The sequence below is a fragment of the Sus scrofa genome, chromosome 3 (genome assembly GCF_054392235.1).
Source record: "Sus scrofa isolate SSC_HxYL_T2T_F1_AM1 chromosome 3, Sscrofa_HxYL_maternal_Yorkshire_Landrace_v2.0, whole genome shotgun sequence".
Taxonomy (NCBI): Eukaryota; Metazoa; Chordata; class Mammalia; order Artiodactyla; family Suidae; genus Sus; species Sus scrofa.
The window spans coordinates 55,584,427-55,604,955 of NC_139385.1; the positions used below are offsets into that span (position 1 = coordinate 55,584,427).

The 20,529-nt window shown below is 43.2% G+C and overlaps 1 protein-coding gene across 1 annotated transcript; it reads left to right on the plus strand.

The window, feature by feature from the left end:
• The first annotated feature begins 672 nt into the window (after window positions 1-672).
• Window positions 673-7,665, plus strand: IL1B (interleukin 1 beta). Its single transcript, NM_214055.1, is given in 7 exon segments — window positions 673-721; window positions 1,478-1,539; window positions 1,986-2,037; window positions 3,189-3,387; window positions 4,569-4,730; window positions 5,952-6,082; window positions 6,861-7,665. Coding segments are annotated over 6 exon segments (804 nt in total). The 5' UTR covers window positions 673-721; window positions 1,478-1,492; the 3' UTR covers window positions 7,074-7,665.
• Window positions 7,666-20,529: the final 12,864 nt, after the last annotated feature.

Genomic DNA, 20,529 nt, shown 5'->3' on the forward strand with positions numbered 1-20,529 from the left:
GATTCCATATGGAATCAACTAGGGTACCAGCACCTTGTCTGATGGGTTGGATGAACTCACCCCATCGGGATCCTTCACCCCCACACAACTGTTTTTTCTCTGCTTTGCCCTGGAAAGATCAAAGTTTCCCTACCAAAGGCTCCAGTATTTGGCCCAGGGCCCTCGAGGTTGAGAACAGCACAATGGGTTCAGAATCCACATGGTTACTGTCACTTCCTTAGGCCCATTTATCCATCTCCAGGTGGAAAGTTTCCTAAACTTAAGTCCAAGGAGGGAGGGAGGGAGAATTTGTGTGTGTGTGTATGTGTTTTTGTTCAATTTTATCCCAGAGATCTAAATTCAAACATTCTTCTAATCTAGGAAACCCCAGTATTTCTGTTTGACATCAGGAGCACAAAGTTGTCAGAAGAAAGAAACATATATTTGCATATGATGACACATTTGCAAAAAAAAAATAAAAAGTGTCATCGTTTGTTACCACTTCCAAGGATTGGAGAGTGAGTTCAGGTTACGCGCTCCGAGAAGTTCCCATCAATCCTCTTTTTAAAATTTTTTTAATTTGGTTGTGAAATCAGTTAACCAAAGGGAAAATTTCTCAGCTCTTCACTTCTGCTTTTGAAGGCTATAAAGAGTGAGGGAGAAATTGGCAGACAGTATACCTCTTGGAGGCACAAAGGCCATTCAGGGACCCTACCCTCTCCAGCCAGTCTTCATTGTTCAGGTATCACTTTAACTCCTCCTTATGGCTAGTCCTAAGAGAGCTTCTCCCTCCCTCCCTCTCTCTCTCTCTGTCTCTCTCTCTCTCTCTGCCCCCCTCCCATCCTTTTATCTCTTTCCCTCTCCCTCCCTTCATGCCTCTATGTCTGAGTGCTGGGCTATTTGCAAAAATGCCAGGTTTACTATAATGCTATAGCTTGTAAAATATGGGGGGGGGGGAGTTCCTGCTGTGGGTCAGGGGAAATGAATCTGACTAGCATCCACGAGGACACAGGTTCGATCCCTGGCCTTGTCCAGTGGGCTAGGATCTGGCATTGCTGTGAGCTGTGGAGTAGGTTGCTCAGATCTGGTGATGCTGTGGCAATGACATAGACCAGCTGCTGCACCTCCAATTTGACCCCTAGCCTAGGAACCTCCATATGCTGCAGGCGTGGCCCTAAAAAGACTGTGTGTGTGTGTGTGTGTGTGTGTGTGTGTGTGCGTATACACACATAGGGGGAATTAGTACTGCTTATCTAGAAGTTCAGTATCAAACTTCTGCACCAGGTCTAACAAATGCACTTCTGGTGTGGGCTTAACATTAGCAAATACTTTTCTCTGGACCCAAAGGAGGGCTCCTTCATCCATTCAATCATTCATTCAAAGACTCATTCTTTGCTGGCCTGCAGTGTACTAGATGCCGAAGGAAAATCACCCGTGAAGGCAGCCCTAGTGGGGACTGGAACAACAAATGGTCACTCATTTTCTCCTCTTTACGCAGGTTTCTGAAGCAGCCATGGCCATAGTACCTGAACCCGCCAAGGAAGTGATGGCTAACTACGGGTCAGTGGGGAAACTGGTACTAGTAATGCGAGCAGGGCTCCCTTCTCAAGAGCGCAGTGTTAGCTGTGCTTAGAGACCAGATTTGTCCCTCATCCTGCCTCTTTTAGTGGGAAGCGGGGTTCCAGGTTAACCTGGTTTAAAGACTCATTTCCCACTGTAAGTCTGGACTTGATGTCATTGCAGGGGAAGGAAGGCTTCAGTGAGAAGGAAAGCTCCAGTTTTAACTGGGCTGGAAGGGGTCTCGAGATCCAATAGAGAGCAGCTGGGGTACCTGCCCTGCCTCCTAGGCTGCTCCAGGAATATGCCCATGGAAACTGCTAGCTCCAGGCAGCCCTAAGGAACAAGCTGTTTGCAGTTTCCTATTAACAGTGAAGATCGCTTGCAGGGAAGGAAAATTCATCCTGTCCAGGGGACATAACTGAGCAAGCTCTCTGCTTTTATTACAGTGACAACAATAATGACCTGTTATTTGAGGCTGATGGCCCCAAAGAGATGAAGGTAAGGCCATGCGCTTAGCTCCCAACACATGCAGGGGCTCAGGCAGGGGAAAGTCTCAAGGAAAGGGCTCTGGGCACCCTTATTCCTATGGAATTCTGTGATGAACTGACTCGCCTTCTCCAGTGAGACTGATGCAGGCCACCCCTCAGTTCCGGCGGCACCACAGCGGTTCACTGAGCCTTGGTGATGGTGGCCATGCTTGAGGAGGGTGAGAAGAAATGATGGTAGAGAGAGTGTTTGCTGTCTCATGTTGGCAAGGCAGCCAAGGCTTCAATGCACAGTTGCTTCTCCTTTTAGAAAAAGGGGTTCAGCCCTAAAAATGATGAAACTCTGTCAATCACTAGAGTCAAACTCTGAGACCCATTTTCTCCAGCCCTAGGTGGGGTGTGGTGTATCTGTCTGGCCCACCCTCCCGCTGCCCCTGCCAGGGGCTAGAGCCTCTGTGCTGGGCAGGAAATTCTTGCTTTCCTCTGAGCTGTTAGAGGTCTCTTTAACTGTCTTCAAGACGTTAAACCATTCTTGTGCCCAGGGGCAACTTCAAGCCTTAATACACTTACACAGTTTCTCTGAACAAAGGGAAAGTGGGAACCTATTTCACAAATATCAACCACAATTTTGGGGGGTTTGGGAGGTTTTTTGGCCCCAGGGGGGACATGTAGAAGTTCCCAGGAAGGGGAACCACCCCCTTTTTACAGTGTTTGCGAGATGCTTATGAAACAGCATTTAAAAAACAAAAACTTGTAGAGAATAATTGAAAACTCATTGATTGCACATAGAAGTACTGAAAATATGATCATCACAACCATGAAAAATTTAATACATAGTCTTGTGCTTTGGGTTCCAAAAAGGTAAAAATGTAAGAAGGCATAAGTTTATGGTTAGGTGGAGCATGTGTAAGAAAACACAAGGTTAAAATGGGATATATTCTTGAGGAATACCATGTAGGGTGTCAGAGAGCCCACATTCAGGTTTGGGGTCTGCCTCTGGTTGCCACATGCCTATGGGTAAACCACTGAACCTCTCTGGGCTGCAGAGAGATGAAACATTCTCTGGAGAAGCTCTGTAATCTCCTCCTGCATCCTGTCTCAGGTCAAAACATGAGTTCTCTGGCCCATCCACCTACCACGCTGACATTCTTGGTCTGTCCACAGTGCTGCACCCAAAACCTGGACCTTGGTTCTCTGAGAAATGGGAGCATCCAGCTGCAAATCTCTCACCAGCTCTGGAACAAGAGCATCAGGCAGATGGTGTCTGTCATCGTGGCAGTGGAGAAGCCGATGAAGAATCCCTCCTCCCAGGCCTTCTGTGATGATGACCAGAAGAGCATCTTTTCATTCATCTTTGAAGAAGGTACCTAGGGAAAGCTGAGGGTAGACACGAGATCTCTGGTCCTTTCCTTCTCAGAGGCCATAACTCAACGGTCAACTAAACTCCCCTGAAGCTGAAACCCTTTAAAAGTAGAAGGCCCAGGAGTTCCCTGGTGGCTCAGTGGCGTAAGGATACAGTGTTGTCACTGCTGTGGCTTGGGTTTGATCCCTGGCCCAGGAACTGCCAAATGCCATAGGCACAGCCAAAAAAATAAGTTTTTTTTTTAAATAGAAGGCCCATCAATGAGAGGAAAACAGAGAGGCCTAGAAACCCAACTAACCACTTTTGTAGTTGAAACAATTCTTTTTTTATTTTTTGTCTTACATCAGAATGTTTTGTTCACTTAAAAGGAATTTTTCTTTAGTGAAATAATGATATACCTGGCTAGTGCTATTAATCTGAGGAATGGAAGCTTTTCTGGAATTTATAGGCATGCATAAAAAATACCCAAAATACTATATCTCCATATATTACTATATATAATCCAATTTGGTGATGGTTTTAGTTTTCTTTTGCGTTATTGATATTATTCTTAAAACAGGACCTGGAGGAATTCATGTTGTAGCTCAGCAGTAATGAATCTGACTAGTATCCATGAGGATGTACGTTCAATCCCTGGCCTTGCTCAGTGGGTTAAGGATCCAGCATTGCCATGAGCTGTGGTGTAGGTCACAGACACAGCTCGGATTCTGCATTGCTGTGGCTGTGGAGTAGGCCGGCAGCTGAAGCTCTGATTCAACAGTTAGCCTGGGAATTTCCATATGCCATGGATGTGGCCCTTAAAAGACAGGGAAAAAAAAAGCAGGACCTTGATAACTACTCACAACTGCAAAGCTCCTAGTCATTCTCAGGATGCTTTCAGTTACCTTGTCCCTGTGAGTCTCAGAAGGTCCCTGCTGGGCCAGTGTGTGCCATTGCCCTTTTTGCAGAAGGAGTTCTGTGGCTCTTCCACAGCAAGCAATAAAGCTGAAGCTTGAACCCATATCTTAAGGCACCGGGTCCAGTGTTCTTATCCACCCCAGCTTCCTCCCCACCAATATTAGAATCAGACTGTGGCTGACCTCCCTCAGATGTCTTCCACGGCACCAGATCCTGCCGCTTCACATCATGAGGTTTGCTCTTCTAATCTTCTGCCTAAAAGACACCTCTGCTCCACATTTCAGAGCCCATCATCCTTGAAACGTGCAATGATGACTTTGTCTGTGATGCCAACGTGCAGTCTATGGAGTGCAAACTCCAGGACAAAGACCACAAATCTCTAGTGCTGGCTGGCCCACACATGCTGAAGGCTCTCCACCTCCTCACAGGGGACTTGAAGAGAGAAGGTACCTGGGGACACCCTCATTCTTTTCTTGGCCTCCTGGAAACGTGCCAATTATCTCTATCTTCAACAAAGTAGATCATTTAGGCAAATGATTGACATGAACGAAATACCATAAAACACAGAGTATATACAGGTTGTATGTAGGTCCTAGAATGGATGCCAGTTTGAGGCCCTTAGCAGGTTCATTTTCAGCAAGAGAGGTGACAAGCACATCCAGGACCACAGACCAGCCAAGTCACTTAATGGCAGTGCGATGTCAGTGCTTCTGTTGGAAAGGGGTCATTTGATGGACAGGACCTAACTGCCTGTGGGTTCTTTCTTCCTGTTGCGGAGGTCAAAACTAGAATGGCAAATAGATAATTTGTCCCTCCTCATTCCCAACTTTGCCCACTTGCCCCTAACATCCTTCCCACCCAATACCAGACGGTTCCTGAGAAGCTGACCATACTGATGAGCAGGAACTTGTATCTCTCTACTGTCACTGGCCGTTGTTTCAAGTCTGGGGAGCCCATTGGTTGTGGGAATCTGCCTGGCACCCTGCCACTGTGGCTGAGCCCTGTGTGCAAGGGTGTGACCGGGGGGCAGATCAAAGGAGCAGTGTGGTCTCATTCAAGCTGCTGACCTTGGAGAGAAGCATCACAGGGGGAAAGCTTCTCAGCTTGGCCAAGACAACTCTGTTTCTCTAGAATTGCATTAGAAGCACAACCTTGGGGCCTCCAAGGGAGACAGCTGTGACTAAGGAAGATTAAAATGAGCATCTCTCTTTGGACCACTTCTCCTAGTCAAGCAGCCCTCCTCCTTCAGGTTCTTCCCGCCGGCTGCTCCACATTCCTGAAAGAGATCCATGCCTGATGTCCTTTGGGAATCTGGTTTTACTTCTTTCTTTTCACGCTGATCAGACTGTTCTGGTGTTGTGGATAGGCACATCACCAGGCAGGGGCAAGATGGCTTGCTTTCTTCTAAAAATCAGAGCTTCTAATTGTTTATTGCCACTGTGGTGAGGCTCTGAGAAGCCCCCAGACCCTTCTTTGGGGAAAAACCTGATTCAACCAACTGAACCTGTTATTGTCTGGGAGAAGCCAGCTCTCCTGTCTATGAGGCCATAGGAATTTTGGATGCTAAAGAGGATCCTAAATGGCACCAGTCCTAGGCTAAGGGTCCAGTGCTTGGTCCAACTCTGCAGTGCTATGTCCCTGACCACAGGCCCCTCTCCTTCCCTCAGTGGTGTTCTGCATGAGCTTTGTGCAAGGAGATGATAGCAACAACAAGATACCTGTGACCTTAGGGATCAAGGGAAAGAATCTGTACCTGTCTTGTGTGATGAAAGATAACACGCCCACCCTGCAGCTGGAGGTGAGTGAGTACCAAGGGCTGAAGGCCCTTCTTGGGCTTCACTGAAGCACCCCCAGCCATTACTTCCAAGACAGTGACCTCTTCCCCCCTACCCACCCCCAGAAGGTCTGGGAGAAGACCTACTTGATAGTTTTCCAGATGTGTAAATAAGTTGAATATAATAAGTTCAGGTAAGGGTTAATGCAGGTAACTTTCACTCCCATTGTGGCAAGTTAAATCATTCTGCTGATGTGCTTACATCATGACATTGTTAGCCCCCAACTGATTATACAATGTTAGGATTGGAAGGGGAGTCTCTTGTTAGGGTTGCTCCATCTGATGGATGACACTATGGGAACTTAATTAATTCAAAGCACCTGTCACCTGTCATCATCTCCATGCCACTCCCAACATCATACTTGCCTCCACCAGCATTCCCAGCAAAAGCTTCCTCTCCAAGTTGAAGTCATTCTAGCCAGGGCCATGAGGAAATACACAGCACAAGTCCCTGGATCCTAGGTACTTCCAGAAGCTTTCATCTAATTTTCACTTTCAACAACCTTCCCATCTGTGTCATGCTCCCTACCATTTGGCACTGTTTCAGAAAAGGATGAGGGCTCTTTTGGTCACCATACCGAAGGCTGGGGTCACAAAGATATGTCAGGGCCCTGGCACTTGCCCCTGTGACCTGTTTATATGTTTCATCTCTAGCTGACCTGGAGAACATCTTTTCCCAGATCAGAGTAGGGTATCTTTGACCTGTCCCTTGCAAAAAAACTGTATTTCTGCTTTGCTGCAGGATATAGACCCCAAAAGATACCCAAAGAGGGACATGGAGAAGCGATTTGTCTTCTACAAGACAGAAATCAAGAACAGAGTTGAATTCGAGTCTGCCCTGTACCCCAACTGGTACATCAGCACCTCTCAAGCAGAACAAAAGCCCGTCTTCCTGGGAAACTCCAAAGGCCGCCAAGATATAACTGACTTCACCATGGAAGTCCTCTCTCCCTAAGGAAAGCCATACCCAGAGGGTCCACATGGGCTGAAGAACCCCGAAGGCTGACAGAAGGGGACTGGAAAAGTTGGTACATGGTTGCTGCCTGAATTTCACTATTGTCTAATCGATGCCCAGCTGTCTTCCCTAGATTAGTGCTAAGGAGATCCCCCTGCCCCCCAGTGAGGAGGAACAGCCCCCTCCTCTCAGAGCCCATCCTCAGGCCCCATCCACTGAGCCAGCCTTCTCTCACCCCTTCTCCTCACTCAAAGCCAGCCTGGTGGAAACCATGGCACACTAGGGTCACTGGCAGTCCTCTGTCCTTGGCACCCAGCTTCTGATGATCAATCACTGAACTATTTATTTATTTATTTATTTAATTGTGGGTTGGTCTATTTAATTTAATTCAAGGGGGCCAAGAAGCAGCAGTGTCTGTGAAAGATCTTAGTCTTCCATAGCTATGGAGTCAATTTCTTTGGGGTGAGTGTGCCACCATTATAATCTCTCACCAAGCCTGAAAACATAATAAGCTCAAATTATTTAAAGAAGAATGCTTATGAATAAAGAAGGATGATCAGATTGTTCAATGATTCTGAAATAAATGTCACTGAAAAACATCCTTTTCCATGTGGTCATTGGCTTGCCTTGGCTCTGACATAGAAGGGTAAAGATAAACGGTACCATGAATGTTCTCTGTGTGGAACGAGAAACCTTCTCCTTATCACTGAAGGCGGAGTACTTAGGGACATCACTGGCCAGCGAAGAGCAGCCTTTATACCCCTCCTTTTCCATTTCTATTTTTCAACAAAGGGATAGTTGGTGCACAAGGGTCATCTGAAAAATAGAATTAGCTAAAATATTCCAGGGAATAACGGTTGATGGTAACAGCTGCCAAGTATTTCTCTATTCATTGACTCAGCAAATATATATTAAGCAAATGCTATGCACTGGGTGCTGGAAATTGAGAAACAAGAAAGGTAGGGCATTCCTAACTAAATAGGGGAGGCACATGTATACAATGAACATAAGGCAGCATAAGAAGCAGAGGTAAGGAATTCCTGTTGCTGTGGTTGTGGTGTAGGCCAGTAGCTACAGCTCCTATTTGACCCCTAGCCTGGGAACTTCCATATGCCAGAGCTGCAGCCCTAAAAAAGACAAAAGAGCAATGAAACTAGAACACACCCTCACACCATGCACAAAAATAAACTCAAAATGGCTGAAAGACTTAAATATACGACAGGACACCATCAAACTCCTAGAAGAAAACATACGCAAAACACTCTCTGACATCAACATCATGAATATTTTCTCAGGCCAGTCTCCCAAAGCAATAGAAATCAGAGCAAAAATAAACCCATGGGACCTCATCAACCTGAAAAGCTTTTGCACAGCAAAGGAAACCCAAAAGAAACCAAAAAGACAACCTACAGAATAGGAGAAAACAGTTTCAAATGATGCAACCAACAAGGGCTTAATCTCTAGAATATATAAACAACTTATACAACCCAACAGCAAAAAAGCCAATCAATCAATGGAAAAATGGGCAAAAGACCTGAATAGACATTTCTCCAAAGAAGATATACAGATGGCCAGCAAACACATGAAAAAATGCTCAACATCGCTGATTATAAGAGAAATGCAAATCAAAACTGCCATGAGATACCACCTCACACCAGTCACAATGGTCATCATTCATAAATCCACAAATAACAAGTGCTGGAGGGGCTGTGGAGAAAAGGGAACCCTCCTGCACTGTTGGTGGGAATGTAAACTGGTACAGCCACTATGGAGAACAGTTTGGAGATACCCTAGAAATCTATACATAGAACTTCCATATGACCCCGCAATCCCACTCTTGGGCATCTATCCGGACAAAACTCTCCTTAAAAGAGAAACATGCACCCGCATGTTCATTGCAGCACTATTCACAATAGCCAGGACATGGAAACAACCCAAGTGTCCATCGACAGATGATTGGATTCGGAAGAGGTGGTATATATACACAATGGAATACTACTCAGCCATAAAAAAGAATGACATAATGCCATTTGCAGCAACATGGATGGAACTAGAGACTCTCATACTGAGTGAAATGAGCCAGAAAGACAAAGACAAATACCATATGATATCACTTAGAACTGGAATCCAATATCCAGCACAAATGAACATCTCCTCAGAAAAGAAAATCATGGACTTGGAGAAAAGACTTGTGGCTGCCTGATGGGAGGGGGAGGGAGTGGGAGGGATCGGGAGCTTGGGCTTATCAGACACAACTTAGAATAGATTTACAAGGAGATCCTGCTGAATAGCATTGAGAACTTTGTCTAGATACTCATGTTGCAACAGAAGAAAGGGTGGGGGAAAAATATAATTGCAATGTATACATGTAAGGATAACCTGACCCCCTTGCTGTACAGTGGGAAAATAAAACTAAAAAGAAGACAAAGAAAAAGGAAAGAAATGAGAAGAAAAGAAAAGGAAAAAGGAAAGAAAAAAGAAAAGAAAAGAAAAAGGGAGATTAAGATGGCAGAATAGAAGGACTGGAGCTCAACTTCTCTCCTAAAAGCAACAAAACTACAACAAAATGCTGAGCAACCTTCAGCCAAATGGACTCAAAACTTTCAAAAAGATATCCTACTCCAGAAGACAAAGAAAAGGCAACATTAAGAGGTAGGAGGGGCTATTACGTGATATAAGCAAACCGATACCTCTAGGATGGGAAGCCCCATGGACTGGAAAGTAACTGTATCACAGAGACTCACCTACAAGGGCGTGAGTGTTCTGAACCCCATGTTAAGTCCCCAAGCCTGGGGATCTGGCATTGGGAGAAAGAGTCCCTGGAGCATCTGGCATTGAAGTCCAGTGGGGCTTGTGCACAAGAGCTCCACAGGACTGAGGGAAATGGAGACTCCATTCTTGAAAGGCACATACAGGATTTTACCTGCGCTGGGTCCCAGGGCAAAGCAAAGTCTCCATAGGAATCTGGGCCAGACCTGACTACAGTTCTTGGAGGATCTCCTGGGAAATAGGGGGTGACTGTGGCTTGTTGTAGGGGAAGGGCATTGGAAGCAAAGCTCTTGGGAATATTCATCAGTGTGCATTTCTCTGGAGGTGGCCATTTTGGGAAAATCTGGCCCCACCCATCAGCACCAAGAAGCCCCAGGGCAAACAACAATCCAGGTGGGATCACAGCCCCACCCATCAGTAAACAGGCTGCCTAAAGACCCCCCAGGCACAGAGCTCCCTCTTATCTCACCCAGAGACAAAGCCCCAACCACCAGAGGGATAGGAATCAGCTCCACCTACCAGTGGGAAGGCTCAAGTTCCTCCCATCAGGAAACCTACAGCAAGCCCCCATACCAACTTCAGCCACAAGGGGGGCAGACACCAGAAGTAAGAGAGGCTACAACTCTATTATCTGTAAAAAGGTCACCACACCAAAAACCTATGAAAATGAAAAGACAGAGAATTATAACTCAGATAAGGGAAAAAGAAAAAACCCCAGAAAAACAGGTAAGTGATCAGGAGATCCTCAGCCTCCAGGAAAAAGACTTTAGACTGTTGATGCTGAAGATGATGCAAGACATTGGAAATAAACTGGAGGCAAAAAAATGGATAACTTACAGGAAACACTGAGCAAAGAAATACATGATATAAAACTTAAGCAAGAAGAGATGCAAAATAAAATAACTGAAATAAAAAATTCATTAGAAGCAGCCAACAGCAGACTATATGAGGCAGAAGAATGAATAAGCGAGGTGGAGGACAGATTAGTGAAAATCACAGATGTGTAACAGAAAAGAGAAAAGAGATTTAAAACAAGTGAAGAGTCTCTCAGAGAACTCTGGGACAATGTTAAACACACCAACATCCATATTATAGGGGTGCCAGAAGGAGAAGAGAGAAAGGGACAGAAAAAATATTTGAAGAGATAATAGCCTAAAACTTCCCTAACATGGGAAAGGAACCACTCACTCAAATCCAGGAAGCACAACGAGTACCATATAAAATAAACCCAAGGAGAAACTCCCAAGACACATATTGATCAAACTGACCAAAATTAAAGACAGAGAAAATATTGAAAACAGCTAGGGAAAAGAAACAAATAACATACAAGGGAACCCCAATAAGTTTATTGGCAGATTTTTCAGCAGAAACTCTGCAGGCCAGAAGAGGGTGACATGATATACTTAATGTGATGAAAGGAAAAAACCTCCAACCAAGTTTACTACCCAGCAAGGCTCTCATTCATATGCGAAAGAGAAAAAAAATCTTTACAGATAGCAAAAGCTAAAAGAATTCAGCACCACTAAACCAGCTTTACAACAAATACTAAAGGAACTTCTCTAGGCAGAAAAGAAAAGGCCACAACCAGAAAGAAAAATACCACAAATGACAAGGCTCAGCAGTAAAGGTATATATACAATAAAGATACGAAATAATCCATGCACAATTATGCCACCAAAATCAGAAATCTTGAGAAGAGGAGGGTACAAATGCAGAACACTGGAGATGCACTTGCAATTAAGAGACCAACAACTTCAAACAATCTCATATATGTATAGACTTTTATATCAAAACTTCACTAAGGATAACCTGACCCCCTTGCTGTACAGTGGGAAAATAAAAAAAAAAAAAAAACTTCAGAGTAACTGCAAACCAAAAATATACAATTGATACACTCTCACTACTGTGGGATGGAAATGCTGTGATGATCATGCTATAAATGTACTACATTCATTGAGTAATTTGAAAAATGAAAAAAAAAGGAGATGGATGAGTGGGGAGTAATCTTTGTCCAGCAGGAAAGCAAATTATTTCTGTCCAAGAGAAACAGTAAACTCTTATGATATCATTACCCTGGTTTGTATCTAAATTTGCCAATCTCAGTATTCTTTTTTTTTTTTTCCTTTTTCCTTTTTTTTTTTTTTTAGGGCCACACCTGCAGCATATGGAAGTTCTTGGACTAGGGGTCGAATCAGAGCTGCTGCTGCCAGCCTGTGCCACAGCCATGGCAACTTGAGATCCATGCCAGGTCTTCAACCTACACCACAGCTTGTGGCAACACCGGATCCTTAACCCACTGAGTGAGGCCAGGAATCAATCAAACCTGCTTCCTCACAGACATTATGTTGGATTCTTAACCCACATTCATTTTTTGTGAATGTAATGTTCAGTTTTGATTTGTAGCTGTGCCATTTTTTAAGTATGTTAACCCCTTCCTATAACTGCTTGCTTTAGCCTGATAGTCATGTAGGCTCAAACACATCAGTAAAATTAAAAAATAATCTATTTTTTCTTACTTCCCTTGCCCATATTGTATGATTTTTATGTCCTTTTTTTTTTAACATCTTCGTGATTAGATCTGTATGCTGGCTTACTTAACTGATTGTTTTCCAATTGTGGTTTCCTCCATCCTGGTTCTTCCTCTTTTTTTTTTTTTTTTTAATTTAGAGAAGGCCTTTCAGTATTTCTTTTAGAATGGGTTTCATACTGATGCACTCTTTTAGCTTTTGCTTGTTGGAGAAATTCTTTATTTCCCCTTCTATTTTAAATGATATTCTTGCTGGATAGAGTATTATAGGTTGCAGATTTTTCCCTTTCAGTGCTTTAAATATATGTTGCCAATCCCTCCTGGCCTGTAGTGTTTCTGTAGAGAAATCAGCTGATAGCCTTATTGGGGTTCCCTTATAATTGAAGCTTTGCTTTTCTCATGCTGCCTTTAGAATCCTCTCTTCATCTTTAACTTTTGCCGTTTTTATTATAACACGTCTTGGTGTGGACCTGTTTGGGTTCACCTTGTTTGGGGCCCTCTGTGCTTCCTATATCTTGATATCAGTATCCTTTAGATTCAGAAAGTTTTCAGCCATAATTTCTTGAAATATATTTTCAATCCCCTTTTCTTTTTCTTCTCCTCCTGGAATTCCTATTTTGCATAGATTGGCCCACTTTATGTCATCCCATGGGTCTCTTATATTGGGCTTTCGTGTTTTTTCATTTGGTTTTCTGTCTGCTGTCCTGTTTGGGTGATTTCCATTATTCTATCTTCCACTAATTCATTCCTCTGCATTATTCATTCTGGTCTTTATTGCCTTTAGCTCAGTTTGTATCTCTGCAAATGAATTTTCTAGTTTTTCTTGGCTCTTCCTTCTATTTTCTAGTTCCTTTCTGAGGGAATTTGCATTACTATTCATATCTTCTCTTAATTCCTTCAGTGTTTTCACTATTTCTCTTTTGAATTCCAGGTCTGTCAGACTGAGGTCTGTTTCATTGTTGACTGCTTTAGGTAAAATCTCCTGTTGCTTTAACTGGGAATGGTTTCTGAGCTTCTTCATCTTGCTTGTGTTTTTCTTTTTCTGTGAATTTGAGGAAGCCCAACTAGTTTGGCACAGTCCAGAGCAGGCCAGCAGGGGGCTTCCCTCGAGTGAGCAGGGGTGGCTAGGGCATGGTGCACTGGTGGGGCACTTCCCATGGGTGGTGGGCCCGGTCTGCCATGAATGGCAGGTGGCTTCTTGCTGCAGGGCAAAATACTTTTTTAAAAAAATGAAAATGACACAATCATCCAATAACTGGGGGTTGGGTAAATAATTTTTGGTACATCCACATGGTAGAATATTATGCAGCCATTAAAGATCACCTTCGGGAATTCCCATTGTGGCTAAGTGGTAATGAACCCTACTAGTATTCATGAAGATGTGGGTTCAGTCCCTGGCCTTGGTCAGTGGGTTAAGGATCTGGCATTGCCAGGAGCTGCAGTGTAGGTCCCAGATGCAGCTCAGATCCACTGTTGTGATGGCTGTGGTGTAGGCCAGCAGCTGCAGTTCTGATTCAACCCCTAATCGGGGAACTTCCACATGCCGTGGGTGAGGCCCTGAAGAGATGAAAAAAAAAGTTGCCTCGAAGTAAATTATCTTATGGCATTTAATAGTGTTGGGTAAAAATAAAACCAAACAGTAAAATAAACAATTTGATTCCAGTTTTGATGAGCATATATATTTGTGTATATAATTATAGATGTCTATATAGATAACATATGTAACTATACATATATAGAATAGGTATTATATATACATTCATTACATATACACACACATAGTATATGTAATGTACAGTGCATATGTTATATATAATGTATATTTTGTGTACATAATATCTGCTCCAGAAAGCAGAAAATTTAGACAAATCTGATGACAAAAACAGGATACGTCTCTGCTCTGCTCAGCCTGAAGGACTGGTTTTGAGCCCTCAGAGGAGGGAGGAGTTAGGACCAGATAGCAAGGCAGCTCTTTGTTGAGAATCTCTGTGTTTCATGCTGTTTGGGGGAAAACAAAGGGCAGCACAACTATTGAAGGCCCCTCCCTATTCTACCTACAGATTGTGGGGCAGATTTGGGACACCCAGAGCTCAAGGAAGCCAGGTGCAAAGGAGAGGAAGCACATACAGGTGTGGACCTGCCCCTGAGCTCATGACTGCAACATGACCTTGGGAAATTCCTGAAACAGTGGGAGAGATTTGGAGAGAAGGCAGAGGCCATGCATCAGCAAGTCCAAGCAGGAGCCCACATACCATAAATGTTTAACTCTCTAGTGGCTCAAGTCTAAATACATTTGGTCCCAATGTTAAGTACCATGAAAAATATATGCCCCCAGTCCCTTGGCCACAAAAAGAAATAAATTGTGGTTTCAGGGGTGGGAGTAGGAACAAGTTTGATCCTTGAAAGTTTACAAAGAAGAGGTGGAATTTATGCTAAACACAGCAAAACAAGAATTCCTATTAAAAAGCATTTGGCGGATTTCCCTTTGTGGCTCAATGGTAACAAAACTGACTAGTATCCATGAGGACACGGGTTTGATCTCTGGCCTCACTCAGTGGGTTAAGGATCTGGTGGTGCAGTGAGCTGTGGTGTAGGTCCTTGGGTCCTGCTTTGCTGTGGCTGTGGTCTAAGAATACAGCTACAGTTCCGAGTCAACCCCTAGCCTGGGAACTTCCATATGCTACAGGAGTGGCCCTAAAAAGACAAAAAAAAAAATAGACATGGGGTGGGTGAAAGAGAAGCAAAGACAAAGGGGGGTCGGGAGGAAGCAGTGGGCAAAGTCAGATGTGACCAGAGGGGAGTGGGGCATGGCTAGTGTGGAAGATAAGACTGGTATTTGGAAGAAAGAGCATGCCACAGGTCAGTTTGTCTTTAACTCTGTGGGTGATATGGCCAACTGGCCATCCCCCAGCTCTTGTGACATGACCCCAAGACAAGAGAGATATTTTAAATGTCTACTTCATCCCACCATTCCCTCTCCCTTAAGAAGGAAAAGAAGGCAGAGCTACAGAGAATGGCAGTGACTTCTTCCAATCACACTGCGATTTGGCACAAAACGAGGACCAAACCTCACATTCACATGTGCTGACTTGGGCTCTTTCATTGCTAACAAAGTCTTATAATTGTTCATAGTAGTCTCTTATGACCATTTGGATTTCTGTGATATTAATTGAAATGTCTCCTCTTTAATTACAGTTTTGTTTATTGAGTCCTTTCTTCTATCTCTGTCTAGCTAAAGGATTGTCAATTTTGTTTATTTTTTCAAAAAGTTAACTCAGTGTTGTCAATCTCATCTATTGTTTTTCTATTACTGCTCTGAAATTTTTTATCTCCTTCCTTATGTTAAGGAGGCCTTGGTCTTTTTCTAGTTTTTTTTTATGTGCAGAATTAGATTATTTGAGATCTTTCTTTACTTTCATTGTGGGCATTTATCACTATATACTTCCCTTTAGCACTGCTTTTGCTTCATTCCATAAGTTTTGGTATATTGTGTTCCTTTTTTTTGGTGTTTTTAAAGATACTTTTTATTTCCCTTTTGATTTTATCTTTGACACATTGGTTTTTCAGGAGTGTGTTGCTTAAATTCCACACACTTGTGATTTTTCCTTTTATCTCCTGTTATTTTCTAATTTCACACCATTGTGGTCAGACAAGTTAATGTGTATGACTTCAGTCTTTATATTTGCTAAGATGTGCTTTGTGACCTAACATATGATCTTTCTTGAGACTGCCCTTGAGAAGAATGTGTATTCTGTTGCAATTTAGATAGAAATTTCTAAATGTTTGTTAGGTCCATTTAGTCTAAAACATAGTTCAAGCTCAAAATTTCCTTATCGATTTTCTGTGTTGATGAGCTATCAATTGTTGAAAGTGGAATACTGAAGTCCTCTACAATTATTGCACTTGGCCTATTACTCCCTTTAGATAAGTTAGTATTTGCCCAATATATATATGCCTAGACTGGCTGCTGATGCATGTCCCATTCTCTGGAGTGGGGAGGAAGTGAAGAGGGAGCCAGGCAGCCAGTGGCTGGGAATATGAATACCTGTGGGACAAAAAATATAGCGAAATCTTCTGGGGATCCATGGCAGCTGTGATGGCCACATGGTTCCTCAGTGGCAAAACTCTTGGGGTCCTCCACAGAGCAAGTCACTGGGAACTGTGGTCACTCCTGCTGTGTGACTGGTACTAGCGACTCCTTCTCTTCTTCCTTATTCCCAGCCATTTCTATACATCTAGCTTTGCCAGTCCCTAGGTAGGCTGAAACCGAAGTGGGTTCTCTGTGCAGGTTGAAAGTGTGTTGCTGACACTGCTCTCCCCTCCCCAGTGAGGGGAACCCTTTCTAGCTGGGGAGTCATCCCCCACCGCACCCCCAGCGGTGCTGAGCAATGTTGGCTCAAGGGATGAGATGATGCAGGCAAAAATGTTCTTCCTTCACATTTTTCATGGTTAGTCTCAGATTTTCTGTTCCTCTGTGTTGCTGAAGTTCCTTAAGTGGATTTCAGGCCCCTCTTAGTGCTGTTTTTGCTCATGGATAGCAGTATAATTATTCATTTTGGGGGGAGAACAGAGGATGGCCCCTCCTATTACCATCTTGATAACCTCACCCCATTAATCCTATTTCAGATGAGGAAACTGGGGCTCAGTGAGCATAAAGAATATAACCAAGTGTGTTTATTCATTCTATAATGTTCCAGACCCTATTCTAGGGGCTGCAGACACAGGAGGAAGGGAACACAGGAGGGAACATTTCAACATGGAAAGACAGACAGTAACCATATAAGACAATTAATTATTTCAGTTAGAGGTAAATGCTGTGTCAGCAATAAAAGAGAGCGATGTGGTAGAGTTGAGAAGGAGGTTCATCAAGGAAACTCATCATCCAGGAAGGCCTCTCCCAGGAAATGACTCCAAACTGAGCTCTAAATGATAGGAGGGAGTCAACCACAGAAGAGCAATCCAGACACAGAGAACCCTAGTTTATGTTAGCATGAAGGCCCTGAGGCAGCACCAGCTGGATGAGTTCAAGTAAAAGCTAGAAGGCCAGTGGACATCATGAAAACATGGATAGACCAGAGATGAGCACACTAAGTGAAGTAAGCCAGACATAGAAAGACAAATATCACGTGATATCACTTATATGTGGTAACTAATAAAAATGGTGTAGAAGAGACAATGTACTATAACCATGCCATAGGCTCTTGGGATTGACCCTGATGGAAGATGATATAAGAAAGGGAATGTGTGTGTGGTTCACTTTGCTGTACCACAGAAATTGGCACAACACTGTAAATCAAATATACTTTGATTTTTTTAATGTTACAAAAGAACTTATATATGACAGAAACAAACTCACAGATTTCAAAATCAAACTTAGGGTTACCAAAGGGGAAAGTTGGGGGGATAAATTGGGAGAATATGATTAACCTATACACTCTACTCTTTATAAAATAGATAACCAACAAGGACCTCCTGTACAGCACAGGAAGGTCTACTCAATGATCTATATGGGGAAAAAAAACCTATATGGGAAAAAAAGAATGGTTATATGTATATGTATAACTAATTTGCTTTGCTATAAACTTGAAAATAATACAGCGTTGTAAATCAACTATACCCTAATAAACTTTTTTTAAAAAGGAGAGAATCAGTGGTGTTTTAACAACTGACTCTCTGGGGGGGAAAAAAAAAACAAAAAACAAACAAACAAAAAAAAACACAATGAAAGTCTTGGTTTGTAGCATTTCCAGGGTATAAATATTTTCACCCTGGCCAACTTTAAGCTACCAACGTGACATCACTAAAGACAAAGTCAGAAAGCCATGCACCCAGCCATCTCAGGAGCAGATGTAAGCAGCTTCTGCACACCACTGAGAGTGGTATGAGATGAAACTGAAAAACAGAGAGAAGCTTACAGATTTTGTAAGCTGGACTGAGGAATTTGACCCATTACTGGGAAACCATTGGAATATTTTAAGCAAAAAGTGACATTAACACATTTATGTTTTTTAAAAAAACATCATTCTAACTACTCTGTGGAAAATGAACTGTACAGGAGCAGAAGCTGAGAGAACAATTAGGAGGCTATTGCACTGTTCAAAAATGGTGGTGATTCAGATTACCATACATGCAAGCTGCTCTAGTGGAGAACAAAGAAAGAATAAAAAGATTTGGGGGGGTGGTTTTGATTAAAGTATAGTTGATTTAGGAGTTCCCTGATGTGGCACAACAGGAAAAGCAGCGTCTTGGGAGCACTGGGACACAGGTTCGATTCCCAGCCCAGCACAGTGGGTTAAGGATCTGGCATTGCCACAACTACAGCTTAGGTCGTGACTGGGGCTTAGATATGATCCCTGGCCTGGGAACTCCATATGCCATGAGGCAGCAAAAAAAGGGAAAAATAAGAAGAAAAAAAAAAGTACAGTTGGTTTACAATGCTGTGTTAATTTCTGCTGTACAGCAAAGTGATTCAGTTATACATACATTCTTTTTTTTTTTTTTTTTTGTCTTTTTGCTATTTCTTGGGCCACTCCCGCGGCATATGGAGGTTCCCAGGCTAGGGGTCGAATTGGAGCTGTAGCCACCGGCCTACGCCAGAGCCACAGCAACGCGGGATCCGAGCCGCGTCTGCAACCTACACCACAACTCACGGCAATGCCGGATCCTTAACCCACTGAGCAAGGGCAGGGACCGAACCCGCAACCTCATGGTTCCTAGTCGGATTCGTTAACTACTGCGCCACGACGGGAACTCCCATACATTCTTTTTTATATTCTTTTCCATTATGATTTATCTCAGGATACTGAATATGGTTCCCTGTGCTCTATAGTAAGACTTTGTTGTTTATCCATCCAGTATATAATAGTTTGAGTCTGCTCATCCCAAAGTACCAATCCTTCCCTCCCCAATTCTCCACCCCCTTGGTCATCTCAAGTCTGTTCTCTATGTCTATGAGTCAGCTTCCGTTTTGTAGATAGGTTCATTTGTGTCATATTTTAGATTCCACATATAAGTGATAACATATGGTATTTGTCTTTCTCTGTCTGACTTACTTCTCTTAGTGTGATAATGTCTAGTTCCATCCATGTTGTTTTTATAAAAGGATTTTGGATACTAATTTAAACATAGAAGTAATGCTTATCCTCGCAGATCGAATGTGTGAAAGAGGAGAATAAACCAAGCAAAGATAACTTATTAGATTTTTTAAAAATAGTAACTGGATGAATCTATGTGCCATTTACTGAGGAAGACCAGGAGAGGAATGGATTTGAAGTGGGTGGTGAGCCAAGGGTTCTCATTTAAGCATGTTTCATTTGAGACACCTATTAGATATTCAAAGGAAGACATCAGAGTCAGATATACAAGTCTGAAGCTCAGAGAAAACACACAGGCTGGAGATCTAAACTTGGGAATGGACAGAAAACAGAAGATAAATGAAGCACAGGATGAAATTAGACCTCCTGAGAAGAAGGCAAACCCAGAGCTGAGTCTGGGACATGCCAACATTGAGAGGTAGGAGAGGAAAGACTAGCGCAGGTGATAGAAAAGGGCAGCTGTGGCAGAGGAAAAGTAATAGTGAAACCAGGAAAATTAGGTGTCACAGAAACCAAAGCAAGGAAGTATTTCAAAAACAAGGGAGTGGCCACCTGTGTCCAGGGCTGCTGAGGGATAGGGGCAGATGAGGACAGAGAAGTGGCTACTAGATGGAGATCAATGGTTGGCTTCAGCCTGAGAGTCTTAGTAGATTGACAGATATAGAAACCCTGCTGCAACAGGGGATTAGAAAGGATAAAAGTACAGGATGAAGAAAGGATATAAGTACAACCTCTGGGAAAGAACAAAGAAGTGGGGTGGTGGCTGGAACAAGACACGGGGTCAAGGGAGGATTTCTTCACAAGGGAGACACTTGAGGAGACACCTCGGAGAGAACTGGATGGTATCAGTGAGAGAAGGGTCCAGTGGGGGCTAAAAGCCAGAGTTCAAGATAAGGGTTGTCCCTAGAGACATCTCTCCCACTGCAATAGAAGCCAAGGCAGGTAGATTCAGTATTTCAGTGGGAAGATAAGAGAGTTCCCATCCAATTACCTTTGCTATTTCAATAAAGTGCAAGATGACTATCATCGATGTGATGTGGGAGTGGGTTAAGGTGAAGCCACTTCT